Source organism: Callorhinus ursinus, unplaced genomic scaffold, assembly GCF_003265705.2.
Source record: "Callorhinus ursinus isolate GAN/ISIS: 27379988/994484 unplaced genomic scaffold, GSC_fseal_2.0 scaffold8, whole genome shotgun sequence".
In the NCBI taxonomy this organism is placed as follows: domain Eukaryota; kingdom Metazoa; phylum Chordata; class Mammalia; order Carnivora; family Otariidae; genus Callorhinus; species Callorhinus ursinus.
The window spans coordinates 48,058,696-48,073,592 of NW_027397070.1; the positions used below are offsets into that span (position 1 = coordinate 48,058,696).

The 14,897-nt window shown below is 51.2% G+C and overlaps 1 protein-coding gene across 4 annotated transcripts in view; it reads left to right on the forward strand.

The window, feature by feature from the left end:
* The window catches only part of ESRRB (estrogen related receptor beta), a 194,972-nt gene that overhangs the window by 76,608 nt on the left and 103,467 nt on the right, over positions 1 to 14,897 (forward strand). Inside the window, exon 1 of one of the 4 annotated variants that reach the window (XM_073895627.1) lies at positions 9,887 to 10,084. The exons of the other annotated variants lie outside the window; for them this stretch is intronic. Coding sequence (XP_073751728.1) covers positions 10,035 to 10,084 — 50 coding nt within the window. The 5' untranslated portion in view covers positions 9,887 to 10,034. Of the gene's footprint in view, positions 1 to 9,886; positions 10,085 to 14,897 lie in introns of those variants that run through there. 4 annotated transcript variants of the gene reach the window in all.

Sequence of the window (14,897 nt, forward strand, 5' to 3'; positions counted from 1 at the left end):
GCCGCGTGCCCAGCACAGAGTGGGTCCTCAGTAAATGTACGTCCCCACCGCCCTCTCCACCCCTGGTCATTGAGTCTGGAGACTCATACCACAGTTGGAGGTCTCCAACGAACAAAGAAAAGGAGGGAGAAAATGAAAATGTTACAATACTAGTGATGGACCAAAACAGAGGATCAACCAGGGAATAATGAATAAGAAGTAAAGAGTTTTTGTCTTCATTGCTGGGATTTGGTAAAAGGCAGAATTCTTCAACTGGAGGAGAATGGAGTGAATGGGGGCATGGGGAAGATGCTGAGGGGATTTCGGGGCTCAGGGATGGTTGTCGCTGATCTGTTTGGAGATGGGGGTCCCTTAAAACTATCTTAAGGAAATGTGGACATTCGCCTTTTCTGTTTCTCAGGACAGGTAGCCCAACTGGGGATGGGCTGAGACAAGGAACAGTCGGGTAAAAGGAGGGATGGTGGGCAGACCTTGAATATTTGACACCTGGACCCACTGTTCTCTGTGCAACAAAATTAGACTTAGTATAACTGTGAAGTAACTAACAGTCAGCATTATTTTCCCAATTTGTTGATTAACTTAAAAACAAACCATAATACTCCAGAACAAATAATAAATGTCGACATTAAAGATATGGTACAAACCCAGTGAAACTTTTCAGGTAGTGACTATTACTGAACTAACAAATATCACAGCTCCTAGTTCTGCCCTTACACTGCTTTAACTTTTAAATGCAAATGATAACTCCAAGTGGTCACATAGAAGAACAAGACCGAAGCACCTCAGGTGCCTTCTCTGTCTGTAGAATCTCTGTGCTGTCGTTGTTTCTTTTAAATCAACCCACTGAGGGGCGCCTGGGTGGCTCAGTGGTTAAGCGTCTGCCTTTGGCTCAGGTCATGATCCCGGGGTCCTGGGATCGAGCCCCGCGTCGGGCTCCCTGTTCAGCTGGGAGTCTGTTTCTCCCTCTCCCTCTGCCTCCCCCTGCTTGGGCGCGTGCACTCTCTCTCTCTCTCTCTCTCTCTCTCTCTCTCTCTCTCTCTCCCCCTCCCTCTGTGTCAAATAAATAAATAAAACTCTTTAAAATAAAAAAATAAAAATAAATCCACCCGTTGAACACAGGATCTACATAGACCACAGGCACTCAGACACACTGCCCCTTATGTGAGCAGGAACAATTTGGCACTGCTAGGAATCTACTCTTGAGGAGCCCCCCCCCCCCCGCCGCGGCTGAGTATAGCTAAGTTAGGGTGTGGGGGGCTGACTTTGTAAGTTCCACATGGAATGCAATTGGCATTAAAGAAGAGGTAAGGAAAATATGCTAATTTGGAATTTACCTGCATTATGAAAATTCAACAGCAATCACAACTCAGGCCAGGAAATTTTCTTGGGGAGAAGTATTCTATCACTGACATTATTTTGACTTGCTGGAGTAAGGTGATGGCGCAAAGCAGCTTTTAATCAGCTTTAGCATTGTTTTTATGTCTGTATAGATGAAGACCCTCTTATTGTTTGTATCCAAGGTGGCCTGTTGCCGCTGTCCTGCTGCAGGTGCGCCACCAGGCACGGCAGACACTGTTGCTAACCCAACAGCCATTCCTGCTTCCTCTTCTAACAGAAGTGGATTCACTTGTCATTGAATACTAAGGTACTCGCGAAAAGTGAGCCTCCCCTCAGCTTCCGGGAGTAAATGTACTTGAAACCAATCATGGTGATCCATTTCTCCTCTGACGGTGATTGGTTTGGGGTGAGTATATGACTGGATTCTGGTCAAGAAGATGTGAGGATAAGTCTGCTGGGGTAGGGATGGGGAACTCTTAGGAGAGATTTCCTTCTGGACTAAAATCAAATCAAAACCAACAAACGAATGACATAAAGATTAAAAAAAAAAAAGACATAAAGATCAACATTTTCCCCAACATAAGCACACATATGCACACACTCCCTTCCTGAATTTGGACACAGTTAGGTGAGAAAGGGGTACTGATGCCCCCAGAACCATCCTTCAACTGTGAGGGAACAAGTTGAACAATATAATAAAGATGGCAGACCAACAAGGTGAAAACATCTGCCCCTGAAATTTTGTTGTGTGAGATCATAGACCCCTTTTCCTGAAGCCACTGGACTCTCCTGGTGCTTGAAGCCAAAAGTTAAAGTTAGGGGTGTGCGTGAGGCGATGATGGTCACCCGAGGAAGTGGCTGAGCTCAGGATGAAGAAAACCAGGGAAAGAGAGAGCACCATATTGTACTGGGCCTCCTGGGTACAGAAGGAAAAGAAAGAAAGGTGAATGGGAAAGGGGAAGGGTTGGTTAGCTCCAGGTGACACCATTGATCTGAACATTTTGGCAACTGACTCAGAACCATAGGATCTGAGTGGGTGGTGGGTGGGTGGGTGGGTGGGGCCAAGTCCACCTGTGCCTTTCTAAACTGGAGAGTCTGTAACTCATGTAGGGATGAGCCATAATAATCTATCCATCATTGTGCTCATTAGGCTCCATCTCCTCTAACCAAGGAAAGGGGTAGTAGATAATAAGATAGTTTAAGCTGAAAGAAAGTTGGTGGCCCTAAACCATTTGCTGACTGTCTTTATCTTAGCGCCAGTCCCCTGGAAAACAGAGCCTGAGGCAAGCATTAAAATGCTGACACTTTATTCGGAGGTGTAAGCCCAGAGATGATAGAAGGGGGAACTGAGGTGGGGACAGATGCCAAGCAGTGAGACCCCAAGTACTGCTATGCTGGCTGCCATTTGCTACCCAGCCTCAAAGAGACTTAGCGGGTTGCTTGGCGTGTGTGTCTTTTCTAGAAGGTTTATACAAAGAAATGATGCCATGAAACAGCGCGCAGAGGGCAGAAAAGGGAGGAATTCGGACAGCTACCTCCTACACCTCTGGGGTGCATTATGTGGCCCCTTAGTGAGCCAGGTCTCACGCACTGGAAGTAGAGGCGGGACGGCCTGAGTGGGCTGCTGACCAAGAGAGAGAAAGGGAGGTGGTCAGAGGGAACGGAGACAGCCCTACCCAGAGAGAGAGAGAGAGAGAGAGAGAGAGAGAGAGAGGATGCCTGGACCCGAGCCTTTGTCCTGCACACAGGGACAACCTCTCCCTCCTCATCCGACCCTCGTCCCTCTCCTGGTGGGGCTCAGAGACCTGCAGGAGGCCTTTGACAACTTCTCCAGTCCTCTCCAAGTCCTTTCCCTATCACCTTTCCAGTCTGCCTTCGAAACAAGTCCCTCAGGGCTGAACATAAAATTCCATCTGTGCTTTTAGTAAGGGAGAGTAAAAAGGAATTATTGCTGCTCCTTGCTCGGCTGGGTTTTGTAGAATTACCCCAAAGCAGTGTTTGTCATGCCATTGAGCTGGAGGCCCATGCGTAATGTGCTATCTCTTCTGACCCCAGACGTCTCTCTGCATCGCTGCCCTCCCGCCGGCTCTCCTGCGGGCCAGCTCACTCTAGGGTCACTGCTGACAGGTGTGTTACTGGTGTTTATCCATATTAAATCTTGTATCGTTGACTGCCTTTTACCCACCCCTGTAAACTCTATCTGGTTCTTCTGCAGTTTCCCTTCTTGCCTTGTCTTGTCCTTCTTGGGGAGGCAAACCCTCCTAAGTCAGGGATTCTACCGAAGCTTCGCATTCCCAGCTGTTGATGAAGAATAAAGATGTCCGAGGTGGTTCTGCTACAAAGCTCGAACCTTCATCTGGAATTGGTACTGACCCGTTCGTAATTACGCCGTTCAGAGCTGTGGGGAGTTCACCAATGGGACTGGTTTCATTACAATACACATTTGTGAAGGTGGTGGTTGGGCAGCACTTTCCTCATACAAGAACACAGGTAAAAGCTATCATCTCAATCATGTTTTATATGGGGAGAGCACTTTACAGTTTAGAAACCATGTACATTTGATTTTTTTCTCAAACCTAAAAGCATTTGCTGTTTTTCTCCCCCTCTCCATAGAGCATTTTATTAGAGCAAAAATAAAATGCATTTTATTCTGAAAAAGTAATGAAATCAGAAGCCCCACCTTAATTGAGCCATTAGGAAACGAAAACACATTTGAATGTTCCCAGTTTCGAGTTTGGTGTCATTAATGCTGGGGAGACAAGCTTAGCCAACATGTTTCTTTGTTCCCACTTAATAATAACCCTTGACATGTGCATGGTACTTTAGAATTAATTTTCCAAAAGTTTCATGTATCTTATGATTTCTCTAAGTTAATTATTCTTGAGAATAGGAATGTACATGGAAGCATAATTTGTGAGTTGCAAAGCAAACTGTTCATTCTTTCTGTGGCCCGCGTTGACCATGACGTTTTTGCAGTTAAAACTACCAACAGCCACAGAAGGTGTCCTTTTCCCAATGATGAGACCCTAGAAACAAACTGTGTGTCTTACTATTCGAAATCAACTCTGTTTTATACTTACGTTGATGCAAAAGTCACAAGAAATTTGACGATAAATTAATATGTGACACAGATGAAAATAAGGTCATAGTTCTTTGTTATAAGGAAAAAAAAACCCCCACGTGCACTGTAATGGAAAATATGTAATTAGATCGTTCATTCAATCAATAGCTAGTTATTCAATGCCTTTTAGGTCCCAGGTACTGTAAAGGCGTATTCTCCCCGCCACCCCTGTTCTCCTCCTCTTCTTTTCCCCCCAGAAATTTGACAGGGGACAAAGCTGTCCCATTCCTGACGTGTTCCTAGTTTCCTGCCGCTCAGGAGGGAAAAAGATCTTCATTTCTTTGGAGAGACCTCTCTCACTTTCCTCTTCTTCCCGACTTGCCCGTTTGCTGCAGTCGCCATCTTGCACGGGAACTGCAGGAAGAAGGAATCGTTTGGAGTAGACAGAGAACTTTAATATACTGTTCAGCTGTGGTGGTGAGAATGGGAACTTGAGGCTCAGAAAAAAAAAAAAAATGAATACAGGAGCTTTGAAATATCTGGAAGCTATTCCAGGACCCCCGGTAGGGGTTTCTGATCATGAAATGGATGGTGGTGGTGGGAGGAAACCCAAGCATTTACTCACTCAAGACACCTCCTCCATACTTTATCTTTGGTGTCATGGTGGTAGTGCTAATATACACGAGCCTTCTTGCCCCAATAATGGGCCATTACAGCTTCAGGAAAAGCCATCATGTTCCCGCAGCATTTATCTGTCAGCAGGAGACTATTATGGGAGCACAAACTCACATTGTATTAGCGTTATCAGTTAATTATGATCCTTGGGACATGCGCCAGCCAATGGGCTGACAGTCTGCTGACCACCACTCAGGAATATAACCCCACACCCCAAATTCAAGCATGTGAGAAGATAGGGGGTCCAAAGAGCTGTGTGGCTGGGGACATTTTCCCTGGCCAGGAGTCCATGGAACCCTGGCCTGATCAGTACTGTCCCCAGCGATGCACAGGTTAAGCTCACTGTCTAGGCCAGGCCCACCTTAGTCATTGTGGACAGTCAATGGATGCACTTCCTAGACTCGCCTCCCCCAGCCCTGACTCTGGGGTGGATCGGAAACAAGCTTGGATTGTGACTCAGACATTTCCACGGACGTATCGTCTCTTTCCTGTGCCGGTGGTAAGAAGTGGCGACACACTTGTGTGTTTCCCAAGGCATCACCTCCCCTGGAAACGTGGGTTCAGGGAACGTGAGGGTGAGGGACAGGGGTGGCGTCATCCAACAATCAGTGTTCCACGTTCCCTGCAAATGTGTGGCCGACCCTCCAAAAATTCTTGTTGGTTCTTATCTTTTAGTGATGAAGCCATCAGGTCCTCTGCTCCGCCGGGGCCCACGCTGAGCGACCCTGCCTAAAAGATGGGAAAATCCTCTGCTGGTTGTGGGCCCAGAGGAGCACGGCACAGGGAGGGGATTCGAGAATCGAGGAGACACTGCTTGCCACTGCCTGTGTGTGTAGAAATGACTGGTGTCAGGGGAGGCTGCCACAAGAGAGGGAAGGTCCCCACCAAGCCTAGGTTCTGCTAAAGGTGGAGACTTTCACCAGGCCTGTGGCGAGGGGTGCTGTGTGGGAGTCAGCTGCGGAGATCATAGCAAGGCCACTTGGGTGGCCCTTGAGGTCCAGATGCAGGTACCTGGGACCCTATGGGACAGCCCATTTTAAGGCCTTAGCCAGACTGGGATGGGAAAGAGTGGGTGGTCCGTGTGGATCCGTGTTCAGCCATCTACGACACACTTGGTACTTTTTTGTAGCTGGGGAAACACAGGTTTGAGGAACAGAGTGGGCCAGGCTGTGTCTGGGTATGTTTTCCTCCTTATCTACCAGCTGAAGCACTTCTCGTGGCAGGACAGCAGGTCAGGAAATGGGTGTCCACCAATCAGTGCTTCCTTTTGTCTCCCAGGAAACCGTGTGGGGAAGGGTGTGGACACAGCAGCCTGGTGCCCACCAGGTGCAAGTGTGTGTGGAGGGTGTTGCCAATGGCACTGTTCTGGTTTGGCTTCATATTCCTTAGCAAAGAGCTTGAACTCGGGGGAGGAATAGAGAGGGGAAGTGAAGAGACACGTGTACAAAGGTTCAGGGGTTGAGTGAGTAGAAATCCAGGCACCAAAGATGGCCTGCTTTGCCCATTCTTCACCGTGTGACCTTGTGTAGGTCACTTCTCCACACAGGGAAAATTTATGAGTTTCCTTATTTGTAAAGCCTGATGATGGTTCTAAATGATTCTCCAAGCCCTTCCCAGCTGTAAGGTTCTGTAAATGTAATAACTATCCATTTAAAGGAGTTTGTCAGAAGAACAAAGTGAGCTGCTGTCCCCTTACACCACCCACAATGACTGTGTCTAATGCCTTTTGTCCCAGTCCCCTTTGGCTGACGTGCCCATGCGGGGCTGCCAGTATTGGGACACAAGATAGTGACGGGGGTGGGGGGTGGCTGGCATAGAGCTCGGGGCTGGCGGAGGTGGCATTACAAATAGCACCTGCTCTGGGTGAGCCATGCAAATATGAAATAAATGAATGAATTTCAGGGTGGAAGGAACCCAGGAGCCCCGCCCACGCAGTCTACCTCCACCCCCAACTCCCCCTCCCCCTCCCCCCCTTTGTGTTCTGGAGAAGTGAGACCTGGGTGAGGTCACACACAGTCATCTTCAGAACTCTCCAGATGGCACTGCCATCTCTTGAGGTAGAGGCATGGGACCCGCCCCTGGCTTTGGGAGGGACCCCCATCCTCTGTGAGCTGGGTGAGGACAGAGTGGGGAAAGACTGGTCCCAGGACCAGTGTGGACCCCCCCCCCCCCCCCCGGGGTTTTGCCTGGAGAACCAGAGGAAAACCTGGCCCTGCCAAGCTGGGTCCGGTCACCAGGGTCCCTTTGCCGGCGAGCCCCCTTCTCCCCTCCGACAGCGTCTACAGGCTGTCTTGCCAGGGAGGGAAAGAGAAAGAACTCTGCCCCACCGCTGTATGTGAGGAGGCTGGACAAGCCCCGCGGAGGAGAAGGAGGCAGGTCTCAAGGACCTCATTCCCTCCCTGGAGGGCAATCAGCTAGCCCCCAGAGAGCCGCTCAGTTACCGTCCTCCTCCTGCCATGGGTACAGGCAGTGATTATGGGTGAGCAGTCGCCTAGCTCTTTAACCAACAAAACCTCTTATTTTCCCTCATTTGCCCCCAGTGGCTTTGACTCCACTGCCCCGGGGCTGTGAAGTTGTCTTTCTTTTCCTGTTCTATCAAGTGTGTTCTGTTTCCAGTTAAAAATGGTGCACCCACCCAAAGCAAGGAGCCACTGACCCCATGCTACCTACCCCCTTCTGGGGTGGCCAGCCTGTCCCAAAGCAGGCCCTACCACCACCCCACCCCACGTGGCCACGCCTCTATTCATTCAACAAAATATTTATCAAGCAACTGCTCTGTATCGTATCAGGCACCATTGAGCCCTGGGGAATCTCTGGGAAACAAAAACAGACATGGTCCCTACCCTCATAGGGCTTATAATCTAGTGAGGGGGTGGGTATTACTCGTACCAATACATATATAATTGCAGCCTGACTAGCAGAAGGTTCTGGTGCTGTGCAGAAGGTTCTGGTGCTGTCCAGAAGGCGGGGCGTTCTAGGCAGCAGGTACAAAGATTGAGGGCAGTATGGCACAGGCTGAGGAGGGTGCAGAGGGACACACAGGAGTCTGTCCTGTGAGGCCTTCCTTGGGGACCTCTTTCCCAACTGGAACAAGGGCACACTGGGTGTGCATTTTCCAAAGCGCTCTGGGGCTTCTGGGCGCTTGGGGAAGGGAGTTTCAGGGGGCTGGACAGGATGCGGAGAAACCAGTCACTGAGGTCTTGGCAGGGGGTGGTGGTTGTGTAGAGGCCGTGGTTAAGGAAAGAGTCTCCACACCCTGTTTCCGCCTCTGATATAACCAAGTACCTATGTGATTAAAAAAAAAAAAAAAAATCCGGGGCTGCTGGGGGTTCTGCTGCCAGAGCAGACATCTTCATCCATCTCTGTGAGATGCCTGCCTGAGCCCTGAGCCCGGAGAATCCCATGCGTTCCTCCACTTTAGCACATATGAAAAATCTCAGCTCTGTTTCCCAGCCTGCACGCGCTTACATTTATCCAAGTCAAGGATCATCTGTGGTCCTGCTGCCCGTTCCCCAGCCCCTCCTGGGGTTTCTCACCAACCTCCCTGCTTTTATTCCTGAAGTGCTTGAATACTGCCTGCAGTTACACTCCATTTAGACCTTATTTTGATGATAAAATTATGTCTCCCCCCTACTGCTCATTGTCTTCTGTAGACTATCGGAGAATAAGGTGGTGGTCTCTCCGGAGGGCTTTTTCTGCCCCCCTCTTTTAAATAATTCTGTACTTATCCCCTCCCCACACTCATTTGAACCATCAAATTATTATCTCTGTGGCTGACTCATCTCAAAAGATGAAAAGCCCCCCAGAAGAAGGATTGGGGCATAACTTATAGCTTGTTTTGGTACAGTGGCAGCCCATAATATTCCGATTCATGGAGGGAGCAGCAGACAGGGACGCAGGTGTGTTCGTAGCTGGGGATTCAGGTGTGTATGTTGAAGTGTCAACTTGCGGGCTTCGAAGTTGGTTGTTTTAACCACAATTGTGTTTTCCTAAGCAGACAGGGATTTATTTGCTCATGTCTGTGTCCTCGGTACATTTCTGAACGTTGCCAATGAAGAGCATCATTTTATACATCTAGAGAGCATTTTTTAGATGCACACCCTGCATCTAGCCCTAGGAGAGCGGTTCAGAACCAGCGGGCCCAGGTGATGGCACGGGAAGGGAATCTGCTTCTCTCTTGCTCTGGCTGGCTGTGCCTCACCTGCCCACCTGACCCTTTGCACTTTTGTGCCCCCAACACAGGCCTTGAGGCTGTGAATTTCCAAGGCCCTGGCCTCCACCGGTTGTGAGAGTGGAGCAATGTGACTCCTTTCAATTTGTAAGACAGACCCATTCTAAAAGGCTGAGAGGTGAGTTTGCTGGGCCTGCCAGTTCAAGAACAGGATGCAGGTGGGGGCGGGGGGTATGTGAACAGCACATCTGTCAACCCCCCCAGTCCCACAAGCCATTTGGACAATTTTTTTTTCTTTAATGGCGAGAGGATAGGACTTGCGGCTCTACAGCTCGGTGCTCTTACTCCTCAGGAGGTGGGGACCTCGCCTGAGCGTCTGATTCCATTGAAGTCTCTCAGGCTCACCCCCCTCCCCCCACCCCAGCTCGATTCTGTCACTTTAAGTCCAGCCCCTGAGAGATAGCCAATAGGAGCCAAACCATACATCAGTCTCCCAGCCTTAAAGCTACAGTAGGGTTAGTGGGCTCCAAGTCTCTGGTGCCCGAGCCTCCTCCACGGCTTCCCATCCCCTCTGCCCGCTGGAGTGTGTGCCTGAGTGGGAGCGCTGGGCTGTGCGCGCACGGCTCTCTGCCTCCCTCTCGCCCCGCCACGGCGCTTCCTCCCACTCTGCCTTCTCCCGCTCACTGTGCCCCTGCCCGGACTCGCACCTCGCCTGTGCCCTTCACTCGCTCTTCCGCGTGATTTCCCCGCCGCCTTTCTCTACCAACTGGGAATGCTAAAACGGGACTGATGGACGTGTCAGAACTCTGCATCCCGGACCCCCTCGGCTACCACAACCAGTAGGTGCTCTGTTTCTCGGTCTGTCGGTCGGTCTGCCCTTCTGCCTGTCCGGCTGCCTCCGTCCTGGGTGTCGCAGTTCTCCTTCTAGGCATTTTTGAAGTGGCAGGAACCCCGGGGGCGCTTGGGGGATGTCGGAGGGGCAAATCGGCACACTTCCTGGGTTTCCTTCTGGGGGGCTGTAAACCCTCCTCTAACTTTTCCCGCACCCCCTATTACAAACCCTCACTTTTAGGTAAGAGCGGCGTCTTCTCGTTCACCCTTTCTCTCTGATCTACCCCCGCGGCGAGAAAATATTTGAGTTTCTGTGGAATAGGGAGGAGCTAGCCCAGAACAGGTGCGGGAATGTCGCAAGGAGGTCCTGTCCCGTCCGAGAAGGCCTCCCCGGGGGCCCTTTGACTTTAATATTTGTTTCCATACTGGAGACCACAAATGATCCCGGCAAGGGGGCGAAATCGAATGTGCCGCGCGGGTCCGGAAACTGCAGGCGGTCAACGCTGCCTGGCCCCGCGGTCCCGGTGGGGCGCCCCGAGGGCGCGCACAGGGCGCGGCGGACCCCGGGCGCCCCAGCGGTGCGGGCCGACGCGGCCCGGGGCGCACTGCGCCCCGCACGCCCTGCGAGGGGAGCCCGCATTCCGCGAGGGGTGGGGACAGCCGGTCCGGCGCTACCGCGGAGGCAAAGTTGGTTCGCGGCTTTGGGGGCGGCTGCGTGCGGCGGAACTGACGGGCGTGATTTCCGTGCCCCGGGGCACCTTCGCGCTCGCCTCACGGGAACCCGGGGTTGTCCGAGAGGCGTGGGCGGCGGCGGGGGCTGCGGGACCCGACTCCCAGGCACCGCCGGTTCGGGGCTTGGGCGGCGCGCCAGGCGCGCAGAGTGGGAAAGTGGAGAACCGATCCTCTGAACGAAGTGTCCAGCTCCGGGTTCTCCGGGGTCCTGCTCTGGCCCACCGCGGCTTCCCTTCAAGGGCCCTCCGCGCACGTCGCCCCACCTGCTCGGTGACCCGCCCCGGTTTCCCCTCCGGCGTGCCGCGTCCCGCCGCGCTCGGGGCTGGTGTCCCAGCGTCTGCGTGCGGGCGCGCGCAGACTGGTCCCTCGGAAGGCTTAAAAGAATAATAAAATGGAAACTCTAGGTTCTCCCGGATCTGCTTAACTTCGTGCTCTTCTTCCTCTTTTTTTTTTTTTTCCCTGAAGCAAACTAAACTACCAAAATCAGTGCTGGCTCCATCATCCCTTCATTTTTGTACGCCCCCCCCCCCCAAGGAACCACGACATCCCTGAAATAAATACTCTGGATAATGTGGGGTTCCAGGAAGTGTGCTTAAACCCCTCCTCGCTGCACAGACTGCCTCCACCCCGGTGGACCACGCGTGAGAGAGGAGGCAACTTCACAGCAGCGTCTCCTGTCGATGACCAGACTGTCCCAGTCTCCACGCTGACCTTTTTGGTTCTAGTTTTAGGATTTCCGCGGGGCAGAGGGGTCCTTTAGGTGCCGCCTGAGTATGGGAAGAAGGAGATGAGTTGGGATGGGCGATAAGGGGAATCTTTAATTATAATGGATTCAGATTGCCATCAGCCCGAAGAAAAGTGTCTTTCCTTCTCTTTTAAAGGTTACACTGATCCCAGCTTGTGTGGCTGGCGGGGGGGTGGAGAGGGGGTAGTAATTACCAAGTACGACAAATATTGGATATTTAAATTATTTAGTCTCCCTCTCTTCAGAGGTGACTTCTTTAGCTGAGCTTGAGATATCTATGTATTTGTCCCTGGCTCAAGTCACAGCCAATAAATATGAAAATTCGTATGGGGGAAGTACATCCTTTGATCATGTTGACCAGAAAAGCAAGGAGAGATGGAGGATTTAGCAGCTGAGTAATCCATCGAGGTGATGGCCACCCTGGTTTGAGTTTGAGGAGAAATATAGGCAAAGAGGGAATGCCAGGGAAGCAGTGAAAGGGGAAGAGGGAGTTGAGATTCTGGGTGTCTGGGAAGAGTCTGAAGTGGAAATCATTTATGGAGTAAGCCTGACAGTGGTTTGAATTCTCTACCCTCCCTGGTTTCTTTGCAAAGAATTTACTTCTCACTCCGCGGGGCACAGGAAAAGCCAGAAATATACCCGCCACCTCCACTGAGGAACTAAACGTCCCCGGTGAGATACCATTTCTCAAAGCCCAGGCAGGACCTGCTGGGCAGCGGCAGCCCCTAGCGTTGGGGGAGGTGGTCCCATGTAGAGATGTGCGCCTCCAGGCGAGGGTTTGCATCTGCTGTGGTGCTGGGGCACGGAATTTCCAAGGATGAGCTCGTGGAGATCAGAGCCTGGAGTTGGGGGGAGGCATCTTTCTGACCTCAGCCCCCGGGCTTCATGACAAGTAGCTTTAGAGCCATTGGTAGGAGCAAAGTATCAAAATAGGGGGCTGCATGCTTTGGTTTGTTGGAAGGACAGTAGGGATGAATCCATCCATTACCCATAGTGCTGATGTTTCTCGGGGAACATATACGTGAGTGGGTTTGTGTGCTATGTACAAACAGTTTCCACCCATGTGGCTTAGTCGACATTTCCCCGACTTGAGAAAACCCAAGGGCACAGGGACCACAGTTCAGTCAGAAAGAACTCTGCAGCCCTCCTCTGACTTGCTAACATACAGAGAGCATTTTTTAATGCTTTAGGTTATTCTCACTTTCCCAGGTGAGAAATTAACACGCACTCGTGCGTGCACACACACAGACACACACACACACACACACACCACACACAGATACATCATACCTTCATACCTTTCTCTCCTTCGTTTTCATTTTCCTGTAGCCAATCCTGTAGGTGACTCCATTACCATTTCTAATCAATATTTTATGTACATATATAATCAGCCAGGGTAGGAGTGAGTGTGCTGGCCTGCATGTGCCTGTGTACAAATGTGTCCCTGACCCGACCGGCTGGCGACCCTCAACCAAGGGAGCAGGGGGGTGGGGAAGAGGGGTGGAGAGGGGTTGGGGGGGGAGCTGCCTCACCTACCATCCGATGACCACTTTGCTGTTGTTAAAGAAACAAAGAACAAACTGTCCTGAAGCTAAAATATGTGGGTTCACACGTAGGAAGAAATGCCACATGGTAATTCAGAATCAGTGACCCAGAGAAAAACAAAGGGGAAATTAATTTTTAATGGTACATTTAAAAATAAATCAGAATGAGGACATTAGTCTTGGTTTTCCAAGGGAGGGGCTCTAGGAAATAAACCTTAATGTGCCTGCCACCCTTCTGGAGGTGTGGGCTGCCCTGGAAGAGGATGGGGTGATGGGAGGCTGGACTTGTTCGGGCCCCAAGGCAATGAGCTAGGCGGAAGCAGGTCAGTGTGGAGGGCCTCAGTCCCAGGGAAGGCCCTTTCCAGCTCAGTGAAGATCCTGACATCAACTGGAAATTTCCTCTTGGAGCTTATGATTTCCCCAACTCCGTTGTAGAAACAGTCCTCTATTTTACCAATAATTAGGAACTATGAAAACATATTTCTTAAAAGAATATATATATATATATATATATATATATATATATATAAAGAAACAAGCTGGCCCACCAAACAGGAACCTTTTTGTTCTATTGATTTGGAGTAATCAATAAATATTTCATTTAGTCTGAGAGAGGAGGGACAGAAGGGACTTTTGGGGAAAGTGCTTCCAGGGAGGTGGCTGTGATAGAGATTTCGTGGCCCAACCCTGCCTTCTCAGGGTGCCTCCAGCTCTCCCTCAGGGGGGCTTGTAACTTTGTCCAGCATGTTTGATTTGTGTTCTTGATAACTGGACATCTGGCCAAATTTTTTTTTTTTAAAGGCAATGTAAACTCAGGGAAAAAGTTTGTCTCGTTCTTTGGTCCTCTGCAAAATGCCTTGTTTCTTTGGAGTGCGTGGCCCTGGAGAGATCTGCGGGAGTGTAGCGGGCCAGAGGAAGGGTGTGGGTGAGGGAGAGACAGAAGGCGTGTGCGTTGGGGTGGGCCGGGGAGTTCGCTGTGTAAACCAGCCGCTTCAGGAGAGAGAATTCAGAAGACAGTCAAGCAGTTCCACAAGACACAGGGTGCTCTTGATGCAGTTCTGCAGTGCCCTTCTCTAGAACTTGTCTTCCCGGATGCCTGAAGTGGCTTCCTCAACATGACTGAAATTATTTGTGGTTCGAATTTAAGGGGCAGGAATAGCATGCTTTAGACCATAATCTACTCCTTCAAAGTGATGTCCGACACCCCATGCTGATGCCTTCCCACACAGACCGGCCATCATCGTCGGTCTCTGTCTGTCCCTCCCCAAGTGAGACCCTCTGAGCGCTCTTTCAGCTTGGTGGCGGGGGGCGGGGGGCAGAATCTGTCAGAACAACTCACAGCTCCGCTGGGAGCCTGTCTGGGGGCCTGGTTGCTCTCGACTGAGTGTTCTCGGGGGAGAACCCTGCACAGCTTGAGTGCTCAACCTCTGATGTCGTCCACAGCCGCTGTCATTCCTAGAGGGTGTGCGGGCCCACGAGGGGGCTTTGAGTGGAGAGGCAACACACCGCGCCAGGAAGCCCCCAAGGGTGCGACTTGGGGATGGCTGGGGCCAGACAAATCTGAGTGTACATCCCGCCTGCTTGCCCTTGAGGCCATGTGCTGATTTCTAGGGATAGTCAAAGGTCTTTTTAGCCCCGCAAGTGCTGGTGACCCCTGACTGGGCCTGGACTCTGGTGAGTCTCCCTTTCCGGGTCCCTGTGGCCCCATACCTCCAGGGACCTGTCATATTCATGGCCATTCCTCGGAGGAGGGGGTCCTAGTGCCCCCTGGAGTGGCTGGGGTGGCCTGGGGTGGGGGGG